This window comes from Ptiloglossa arizonensis, chromosome 2, assembly GCF_051014685.1.
Source record: "Ptiloglossa arizonensis isolate GNS036 chromosome 2, iyPtiAriz1_principal, whole genome shotgun sequence".
NCBI classification, from domain to species: Eukaryota; Metazoa; Arthropoda; class Insecta; order Hymenoptera; family Colletidae; genus Ptiloglossa; species Ptiloglossa arizonensis.
In genome coordinates, this window is record NC_135049.1 from 15485093 (window position 1) to 15497120 (window position 12028).

The following is a 12028-nucleotide window of genomic DNA, read 5'->3' on the forward strand; positions in this document are numbered from 1 at the left end:
GATATATGTATTTTTTGTTTTATTCGTGTCCAATCTTAATTTTAAGGGGTAAAACTGCTCCTCGAAAATTTGTATTCCACAAGCGATAAATTTTACTTCTATAAACTTCAAATATGCCGCAAATTAAGCATGTTTTGGAAGAACTACATATTACAAACAAAAGTTTATTAAGATCACTTATTGTAAGATAATGATTAGATTACTAAGATAACGTATCTTGTCGAAAGTTACAGTTATATAAAACCTTATATAATTATTATATAATACTACTATATATGGAAAATTTAAGATAATGTATCTTATCACAGCTTATAATTACATAAAATCTTATGTAATTATTATAAATATAATATTCTTATTGTTATCTCTCTACTCCTCGTATTTATCTGTGTTATCTACCTGTTTCATGTAATTCATAAATAAGTGAAAAACAGTAGCTTAATAAAATTACCGATTCCACCCCTTCCATCGCACACGGTTTCCATTACTCATTCTTTTCTTTATAAAATTAACAATAATTAATTTTTTTATAATCTGAGCTTTTCTTAAAATATATTTTATCTGGAAAATACTGGATGATTACGGAAGTAAAATGAATTGCTTATAGAATAACAATTATGAAGGAGTTGTTTTGTTTTTAAAATTGGCAATTTGATGCAAATAAAAAAATACTTATTTCTCTCAATGCTTAATAAAATATTTCAATAAAAAAAATATCAACGACGAATAATTCAATAGTGGCCGTTGTGAATCATATTATAACTTACTTTATACTATCAATTATTTTTTTTGCCCAACTAGAAAGTAATCAAATTTATGCATTTTTCTCTGAATTACTGTAACAAATATTAATGCTTTCTTTTATTTCCTCGTTGTTTTTTTATTATCCACTTATAAGTAAATTATTATTCATTAGTTTGCACTATTTTTATATAACAACATATAGCTTTTATTAATATTGTGTATAACAATATTTACACAAATGTACAAGTAACACATATTTTAGTAAATATATGATCAAATCACATAGTGTATCAGGCAAAGGTAGGGCACAAAAGAATTTAATTGTTACCGCCTATTAGAGAGCTGGAGCTTGCTAAGTTTTCTTTAATTTTATACTTCAGAAAACAAGTTGTGGAAATTAAGCCTTATTGCATATGCCATTTCTTGTTACTTTATGTCTGTGACAGTATGGGTTTCATTTCTCTGTCTAGCATTAAGCATCATGAATATTAACCAGTGATGAGTAATTCTATTGCATGTACACTCCCTGCATAGAACTATGATGCATTGAAAAAAATAGTCTTATCGACGAGTTACTATCTCTGCGAGAATAATAATTATAAATATCCTCCTTTTACAAAAACTTTTATAAAAGTTGTTCAAATGAAAAAAAGTTACAACCTTGTTTACTGTTGTACACTTTTTACAAATATATAGCACAAATGTCATGCAATATATGCAATTTAATATATAAAAGTTTTGTCATTGTTCCATAATTGAAATTTATCCACTTTTTCTTCTAGTCATTCAAATATTATAAATACATCGATAACAAACTAAAATCACTTTGGTTACTTTAATGTAATATCCTAAAGTAATTTATTTTTTGCTGTGAAAAATTGAAAATCTTTGTAGACATAGGTGTACTTATATATCCAATTTGACTATTAGGAGGGAATGTTTTGTATTGAAACCATACAGAAATGTATATCTTCTTTCAATATATCTCACAAAAGCAACACAGATGTGTCTAAATATATTGTCATATTCAATTGCACGAGATATACGGCTTTTGTAGAATAAAAAGTTTTGTGAGGTATAAACTGTACACTTAGTATGCGGTCATAAAACAACTTAAATAAAATAACATTTATTAGAAAATATCTATCATTAAATTGATATCACTGTTCGCTTTTAATTGTTTTTCTTTCAAGAACATTTTTTTGTAGAATATCATTTTCTGGTTGAGTGCTATTCATTTCACTATCTAATTCGATTAATCTAATACTTTTATAATATTTCCTATACTTTTTTCTGATAAGTTTTACTTTGTGTTGATCCTTTTTGAGATCTATAGTGGAACCTAATATTAAGTGTATGTCCTTAATATGTGCTAGCTTTAATAAAATGGTTTTTCTTTTGCTCCTAGCATTTGTTTTTCCTAGCAAGTTTATGTGTCTCATTAATTTTCGATAGTCTCTAAGTAGTTCTTGAATGATATCTAGACACAGCCAACGTGTTCGAGCAATGCATACATCTGGTAGCTCACCAGCTCCAGACTGACAAATATTTACAAGTGCCTCGACATGAGATGCCCCGTCCAAATTTGCTAAGATGAAGTTAATGAGATTAGGAATGGTAATTGGTAGTGGAAATGGATACACCGTGCTATCCTCTTTTCTAAAATGAAGATAATAAAACTGTTATAGAACATGATTACAATCGACTTAATTTTAATTACCTTTTAGCAGGAAAAAAAAGAATAGATGGGAATCGATTCATATTATATTCCCACGGTAAATCATTATTATCGCCGTCGACTCTTACAAATAAAAGATGATCCATTTCGCGCAAGTAATGAGCCACTGTTAAGTATACATAAGAAATCGCACTACAAAATGCACAATAAGGAGAATAGTACATTACAGTCACATCCTGTGAAAAGATCATTAAGTTTAATATATTCCTTAATTATAGTTTTATTTTATACCATTGCAGCATGTTAATTTTCTTTCCAATTTACCTTTGTCGGATCTAAAATAGTATCTAAGAAGGTTTCAGTTGTTAATTCCAATATACATATATTCTGTGCATCTTTCGTTTCGCAATTAACTTTACTTTTGAACTTTTGTGCAAAATGCTTGGAGTTATTAGAACGTAGCGTACGTTGTAAAAAACCTTCAGTATAATTATTTATAAATTGTATAAGAGTAAAACGATTAAAATCGTCTTGCATAACATATTGACTCTCGTGCTAAAATAAATTGCACATTAATGTATATGACATAAAGATAAAACAAAACTTTAAAACTTACAGCAGCATCTAGTATAACAACAGCAGTCTTATTTTTCTTTTTTAAAACATCTATCCCAAGACCTTCTGCAAAATGGAAATAATGCAAACTATCGATTGCTATCAGTGCCAATGTTTTATTAATTTTGCACACTGATTCCGTTAGGTTTATATTTGAATGCTCGGGAGTATCGCGTGGAAATATAGGTTGATGATACTTATTTCCAGCTATCCACCTTTTACAATCTTCTTTTAAATATGCTTCTTTTATTGCGGTAGCAGATCGTGGATCGTATTCATTCACTGTAAATAACGATGGCTTGTATCTTTGGCTAAAAATAGAAGAAGAAGTATTAACTAAAGAAAATGATATTTGACCCAAATATTCTTGTACCTTTTAGATTTAAATACTTCTTTTAATTTTACTGTTGCAGAATCCTTGTTACAACAGACATCATATTTTTCTTGTAGATGTTCCATTGTAGAAACCTTAAAAATATCTGTACTTTTACATACATGATTGACTTTATCAGAAACAAGTTTACAAACAGATGCTTCTCTTTCTGCATTGCTTAATCCAATTGTCTTACGTAGAGAACATTTATTCATGACAATATTAGCATAGCAACTATCGTTAATCCACCGCTGAATAGAAATACTGACGGTCGATTCATTCAATTGGTTTTTGTTTTCTTTTAAGAGTTTAATACATTGCCTATTTTTCTCAAAATGCCTGGCAATAGCTGTGCGATGATGAAAATTGAGACGTTCAATTATATTTTTAGCCATGAGATTATCTACACAGTTATAATATTGCAGTCCAATTTCTCTAATCTAAAGAACCAATGTAATTTTTATTACATATCCTTTGGATATCGTATTTGTGCTTATTTTACTACGCACCAGATTGTAATTGTAATTTTCAGGGTGTAAAGGATTACGAGGTGTGAAGAGAAAAAGTACAGGTCCTTCCTTCAAATATGGTGCTAATGTTAGCGCTTTTACCCCAGGAGGCTGTAGCCATAGTGCTGGTTGGTGAATAGAGTTGCTAATCCAATTTAATATGTTTTCGGAAGTCCATTCAGAATCTTCTGGATACCTCTACACATTTCAATTCTCAAACTCATTTAATCGTGCTATATATGCAAATGTTTCTGCTTTATGTATCCCATATATTTATACCACTGCATAAATTGAAATATAAAATGTTTTCATGTACTTACTAGAGATTCGTTCCACATGAGCAAATTTGCAGATGGAAATTTATAAACATTATGGTCTCTTTCACTAGATAATGCACTGGTGACAATAGCAAACACCAGTTCTCTATTTGGATCTCTTTTTAATGCAAGTATAGCAGCTTGATAGAATTCTCTGTAACCAGGAGTTCTATTCAACCGTGTAAAATTAAAATAACCTACCACCACAGCCTGTAATGACAATAATAAATTACTCATTTTATCTTGGTAGAATAATCTAAATTTATAAATTATTCGTGTTTACATCATAATTCACAAGTAACTCTTGCAATTGTTCTGTATGGGTTATTCTAACAATTGGATTCATGACTGCATTAAGGAAACGAATCATGTATGGCCAAGTACGAATACCCCTGTATTGTATGCCAGAGTCCCTTGATGGATAAAACATCAATACTGGGTAACTTTGAATTTTATTATATTTAGCCCTACATTCCGAGCCTGGATGCCAGCAATTAATAGCAGCAAAAAATACCTAAAATTTAATTATATTTTCCTTTTGTTATTTCATACAAACAATATTATATGGTTAATGTGAAACAATCTGCAAGTAATTTAATGACCTAAAAGTGAAATTGTCATAATGCATGCTGATCATATACTAAGCGTTGATGTTGTACATAGCTTATGGTAGATGTAGATTGCTTATGCAAATGAGTTTTAAATGGGATATTTAAAAAATTGTACAATTTTATTTGCAAATTATTCTGCATTTAACAATATGGGTAATTTAACACATTTTGCTTTCCAATGTAAATGGGTTAATTTTGTAACTATTTCAGATACCTGTGAACGATAGTACTGAGCAACATTTTCAAATTCTGGACGTACTGCTTGACTCTCCGCATCCCAAGGAGCATAATACATAACAAAACTATAATCTGCTTCTGTAACTCTTTCTATCATAGCTCTTAAATGACCTTTATAAAAATCTAAGACAATCGAGCTTTGATTGAAAAATGGTTTAGCCATTGGAGGGTTTGATACCTTGGGAGGTCTACAATAAAAACAGTAGACATATATAATATTTAAAAGAAAGAAATATAAAATATCATCTATTAAAGACCTACACAATTGACTTTTATTGTTGCAAAATACTCATGTTTTATAATAGTTTTAAATTACAAAACATCTGTTTCACGAAGTCAAAAACTTAAATGTTACGTTACTTTCAGCACGAAACCAATGTCAAGTTGAATCACAATGAATTTTTAATTAAAGAATCGACATAACCTAACACTTACAAACTCTGGAGTACACTTAGAGCGGTCAAAGTGACTGCAAGAAAAAAAGAGATTTCTCTGGCGTACGGAAACATCTTGCTGGTTAGTCTATCTTCTATCGCAAGCCTCTGATTCGACTCTTTGGCCACGTCGTTACTTCCTGAGTCCGGTGTACTCGTGTGCGAGTTATCAGCATTTCTCGGCGTGCTTGCTTCAAACTCTTCCTTCAACATTATCCGTGACAACCAAAAGGAAATTAAGGGAGAAAAATCACCGCGCGTTAGAACCTCATTACACTCTTCTTATTTACTCTGGCTCACCAGTCGAACTACCACTTATTTAATTAAAAGTAATTAGCCGGGTTTTTCGTATGTCTCTATTGAGCCACCTGTATTTTCATAAACCGGAAACAGCTGACCGCTTGTCAACATATCGTCGATACGCGACACAAGAAAATAACATGGGATTGGACTTTCCTTGAACTGTTGGAAACAGTTGGAAACAGTGTGAAGTAACGTACATAAAGGCCATTAATTCTTTCCGTTTGAAGGGAATACGACAAGCCAAACGCATCTCCTTCTTCTTTTCAACAAGCTTCTATTTAGTGGTCGCGTGGCTGAAATGTTAGATGGCGTTATTTAAGCATTATTATAGCTTATCAACCTAAATAATGAACTGGACAATAATAAAAATCATTCACTAGGCATAGAATATACTGAACATTGAATGAAATCTTTTATTTCACAATTCAGAGACACTAGAGCACAGACTAATATAGAATAGAGGTTTCATCTTACAAGAATTGGTAACGAACAAACTGAATTATCGATCTCGAAGAAAATCAATGGTTTTAAAGTGCACTTTGCATTTAAGAACAGTGACAACGATCGAAATCAGTAAAGTTAGTAAACACAACGTTATCATTCTTTTCCACTTACTTTCTGTCATGTTATCTCGTTCCCTCTGATCTTTATCTTTGGAAACATTTTTTGGTTACATAGTTTTAATTCTTAGTATATAATATTTTAATTTCTTCACATGTAAGGTATGGAGGAGAAGTTCCAACTTACGGGAGTTGGTGGTATACATTTTGAAATACCAACCTTGTAAAGTATTAATGATCTTGAAGCGACCTCTTCGTTTAAGAATGGTTATTCTAGGATCTATATTCAGTTAAATCATCGAAGTCGATAAATGTAGTAAACGTAGAAAACTCGTTTGTATATTATTTGTAGTTCTGTTAAATCTGTAAGTCTCAGAAAATATTGTAACAATAATTTCTATTCATCCTCATAAAGGAAACTTGAAACTTTTTGAAAACATAAGACTAAGAATATTTTTAAAGTTATAGCTTCTCTAACCGTTTAATAAAATTTTCCAAGTCTGGTTTACTAAATTCCCTTTCTATCAATATATTCTTTCAATGTAATACCTAATTCAAACGAAAACATAGATACAAACTTAAAACTAATCTTATTCAAAATCTCCTTTGTTTAGAAAAATACCTAAGTGTGGAAACCAAATGGATAAACATTACAAAATTCAAGATATAATATAAAAATAAGAACAGCAAACAACGAATTAAAATATCTTATAAATTATTTTTATTCCATGTTACTAGTTAAAGCGTCATGTGAATTCAATGAATAATTAGGAAATAAAAATAGAAAGTGAAAAACACAATAGTAAGAGAAAAACATTTATAATAATGAAAAAATAAAATCAGAATAGAGCTTCAATACAGTATACAATATACAAGGAAAGACGGTTAAAATTCAAAATTGGGGAGAGTTCACTAATCTTGACCAATGGTTATCAGTAGTCGGCATTGATCAACTCAGATCACTAGAGGTCGGTAGGGGTTCCGAATGGTCTGCAAGGGCAGGTGTACCTAAAAATGTCCGGAAGCAGATCCGAAAACGAAATCATCTGTTTATTTTGGAGGCTTCAGAGAGAAGAAAGTTTTTAGTTACGAGTAGCCTATATACACCTTCAAGGGGTAGTAACGTCATAAATTTACAGTTACTTCGATTACATGTGTTCGATTGCAATGCATATACAGGAAAATCGATGGAACTTTGATTCGATCTACCTCGTGGTGAGACCGTTACACCGAAGGTAATTGGTACGTCGAACTAAGGAGTGGATATGGATGAACAATCCGTAAGAATAAGTATAATATTATAAAATAGAAAACTTTTGTTACCCATAAGAATGTAGGGAATTTGAAATATTTCAATGAAACGTAAGAATATGAATCTAACTCGGAAGCATTTCGAGTAACATGAGTTGCTTTCTTTCTTTCCCTTATTTGCTTCCATTTCCTTTATATGATCCTAAATTATGAGTCAAAGAAAAAGATATGGAAGTTTCAAGTGTTATTTGACTATTCCTTTCTTAGAATATAAGATATACATATATTACAAAATAGAAGTTTGAAAATAAATGAAACTTGAACAATTTTAGTAAGCTTTTAAAGTAGCTATAACTTCCTGAATATTCTTACTTTTATGTTGTTTAAATTTCAAATTTTCTCTGTGAAAATGAACAGAACTTATTATTACAATAATTTCTGAAATTGATACGTACAACCATAAATAATATATAGAATTTGCAACGTTTACTACATTACCGATGTTAGTTAAATCCTAGAATCACCGTCCTTAAAGTTAGAGGTCGCTTCAGGACCATTCATATTTTACGACGTCGGTACTTTTATTTCTCAAGGTCTATGATACATCTTTTCTGTAAATACTAATTGCTACCAAAATAATTAATTCTCTCTATGTTTAGTTATTCAAGTTCGAATTGATAATGTTGGAATAAATATAGAAATGATAAAGGGATCTCGATATCTGTGATACAGATAAGCATTGTCTGCAACTTCTATTTTATATCTCGTCTATGCTCTCATAAGGTGAAATGTCTATTTTATATTTCGTCCGAGATATCAACTCCCGTGAGATAAACTATTCTATATTTTGTTATGTTAGAATTGCAATTTTAAAACTAGCGGTGTCATCTATCGACAAAGGAGCCGTAACATTCCTCAATAACCTTAGGTCTTGTGCATATAGATAACGACACCGTGCGTAACCTGTAATTACACATTTTATGAAAGTGAAAGTTTGAAATCATTTATTTAAATTTCTTTAATTTCGAGTGAGACAAATTTTTATACCTATTGTAATATCCCTGAATTTGAGTTACATGTAACTTACAATAATTTTGAACCGTATATTGCTTTAATTTCACAGTAATATTTTCAAGATATTAAAAGTTACTAAAATCGTTAATGACTACTTGCAAAAATTACAATACTTTCTTAATTTGTTGGCACAAAGTAATTGTAATACGTTCTCAGGCAGGTAGAATAGACGTAACATCTGATAGATATTTATTTAATTCTTTAGTAATGATTTTCTCTCCTGTATTAATTTTTTTAGTTAAATATATATATATATTTCGTATGAACAAAATAGTCGCAAACGAAGAATTCTTCGGACCATGAACTCATCCGCTTGTTGAATCTTCGATTATCACGAATGGTTGGCCATAGATATTTTTAGGACTCAAGATTACATTTGCAAATAACGTGTGGACTTATAATCACGGTCTGAAGTGCTGAACAAACGCGGACAAGTAGAAAAACCTAAATCGAGCGAGGCACTTGCAGAAAATTAGTGAGCTGAGAAAAGAAATCTAAGAAGATCGAAGGTTTCGTAATCTCTTAATACTAGAAAGACCAGTAGGGAAGGGGGGATGTTTAGGCATAAAATATTAAAAATATGGTATTTTTTCCGTGTCAAATGTTTTCAAACTATTATTTATTGTTATCGCTTTATATATCGAAGGTGATCTCTGTCAATGATTTACATTAGTAAATATTGCTCCCATAAATGAATATTTTTTATTTATAAGAGTTCGTCGAAATGTTCCTAAAAAATGAACAGACGAAGAATTTTTTAACAAATGTTCACCAATGAATGAATTAAAAAGCAAGTCGATAATAGAAGTTTTAACTAGATCGAATTAATTATATCGTATATGGCATTAAAAATATAAGAAGGAAAAAACTAAAAACATAACTAATGAAAGATGAGGAATCACTTGGAAAAAAAAGGTTTTGTTACAAACACGTAACAAAAAGGACACATAAAAGAATAAAATGTATTCCATCGAATACATAGCAATTCTATGCTATTATATTCTGATTAGATTAAAATAAATCTGAATTTGGCAACAAAGTTGTTTCATTTTTATACAATAACTAAAGAAATTAATGTCTCTTTTATCGAGAAAGATCCTTTCTTAACATACGAAATTACCATTACGAATAAGATACTTGTTCTTGAAAGTTATTTTCCATAAATAATTATGGATAACGTAAGTGGTTTCGAATGAGCTCCCAACATTATCCCTCCTCCTCTACTTCTATTTCTGGTCTTTAATGGGATGATTCATGATTTCGTTTTTCTGATGTTAATCGAAGTATCGGAAATTATTGCGAACGACGGAAAAGATACGAATCGATTTTCATTTTATATATTGTTCTCTTAACTTAAACATTTTTTTTTAACTACAAAGCTTTTTTCCACTCTGTGGTAAATCAAGTCAAATTATGCTTAACGTCAACAAAATTAATTATATTTATAACGATTGACTGCTTTTATTCTTAGAAATTTCTAAATCTTCCATAACAATTGTCCGTTCATTGTCAATAATAATTCACTCGAGCAATTTAATTCTAATTTTAGTGCTAGAAATATCTCCGAGTCCTTGAATGCAATGTCACTTCGTACTTATCAATTTCATTTTCTTTTTTTTCTCGAACAATAATACATTTGCAATTAAACTGTCAAACAATGACAGATTTATGGGACTCGCGTGAAAAATGATCTAGTTCAAGCTGTGTCAATATTAGCCGTTAAAGAACAATAAACTTTTGCATCTCGCAAAATTTAATTATATTCGTTAATTAATACGAAGAAGAATTCGAAATTGCCAAATGTAGTGTACTTTTTTTTTGTCAAAAGCAGTGTTTCGTAAAGTTCTCTAACTGTTAAAATTTTGAACTAAAGTTTGCGCCAAATACATTGGTTTGCATTTTCCGTCTTTACTCTATTTGTACAATATTGAATTTAACTTGACAATTGATGCATCACAATTTCAGATCGGTGATACAAATACCTCAACGCTGGAGACTGCAAATGAGTTGAAGAGAGAGATTCAAATAAAACGTAGAAATTAAAGAGATTTTCTGCAATATTTATCCGCACGTAAATCATTGACGAAACATTTTCGATAGACGAAGAGAAGGTTCGTGTTTATTACTTCACAAAAGGCAGATTAATCGTAACAGAAAAAAATGTCTATATCCTGAAATGCTAAAGAATACATATGGAAAGTGAGGAAAGATTCGTCAAAGATTTATATTGTAAAAAAATGATCGAAAATCATTTTTATTTCAACGTTTTACTCGAGTTTCTTCACTTGAATCGAAGAATGCAGTGGACCAAGAAGACCAAAGAGAAAGCAGTGGAGTAGCTAAATGGACCCATCGATAACATTAAACGATTAAAATATTTAGCACGGAATCTGCTAGATATTCTACAAAAATGGAAATAACCTGTTATTTACTGAAAAACCGTTTTATAACACGAAACACGTTACCTTCGATGGAACTAGTCAAAAGGAAGTACTTCGTTTTTCTTATATCTTCTATTTTTCGAGATATTAAGGTGATCTTGAATTGTTTTAACGACACTTCGTATTTTAGATTAATACCGCATCGCAGTCGATAAGAAGATGGATTCATTAATCTGTTCCGGTAACGAGTGTCGATAATTTGAATACTTTCAAACATATTCAATTAGTAGCAGTAAATTGTGCACGTATCACTATTGCTTTGGAATAATTATTTCTTTGAAAATGAAGTGGAAGCTAACGGGTGATCATTTCGAGCACCTTCCGAAATGTATATACTTTCTCCAAAAGAGTAAATATTATATCTCTTTTACTTGTACAAACGTGATTGTTATCATTCAAGGTCGTTCGAAGATCAACATATTCCGCTCGATCGAATTTGTCTTTTAAATTACATCGTTGCGTTATTAAAAACATCGTCTCACGGCTTTGAAATCTCTTTAAATATGATTGTGAAAAAAAATTGTTGCTCGTCGGAATACCTTGAGTCTTTTGGAACGAACAATCTTGTTCCTTGACTTGTTTTCGTATCGTTGAGAGAAATGAAAAATTCTTGACGATCTAGCCAAACAAAACATTCTGTATACACGATACTTTTTTCTTTTACCCCTAAGGGGTCATTGCGGTTGGTCCGAGACGCGTTTGAGTAAGAAGAATAGAAAGCTTTCGCACTGTTTTTCAAGCGAACGTGTTATCGTATATGCGCGACATTAACATGCACGATACGTCGTTATTCGAGAACGTAAAATGTCCTTGTAATTTACAGGCACGCATTCAACGTTCGATACACTCTAAGAATTTCAACCGTTCGATCCAAAGAGAAA

The 12028-nt window shown here is 30.7% G+C and overlaps 1 protein-coding gene across 1 annotated transcript; it reads right to left on the reverse strand.

Moving 5' to 3' along the window:
• Nucleotides 1-869: 869 nt before the first annotated feature.
• On the reverse strand, nucleotides 870-6564 carry LOC143155091 (thioredoxin domain-containing protein 11). The gene is made up of 11 exons (XM_076327403.1): nucleotides 6437-6564; nucleotides 5520-6114; nucleotides 5062-5272; nucleotides 4520-4750; nucleotides 4240-4446; nucleotides 3920-4117; nucleotides 3411-3850; nucleotides 3039-3348; nucleotides 2747-2977; nucleotides 2465-2658; nucleotides 870-2403 (listed from the first exon to the last, which is right to left on the reverse strand). Exons 2-11 carry the CDS (start codon nucleotides 5729-5731, stop codon nucleotides 1905-1907), a joined length of 2733 nt encoding a protein of 910 aa, XP_076183518.1. The 5' UTR covers nucleotides 5732-6114; nucleotides 6437-6564; the 3' UTR covers nucleotides 870-1904.
• Between the last annotated feature and the right edge of the window lie 5464 nt (nucleotides 6565-12028).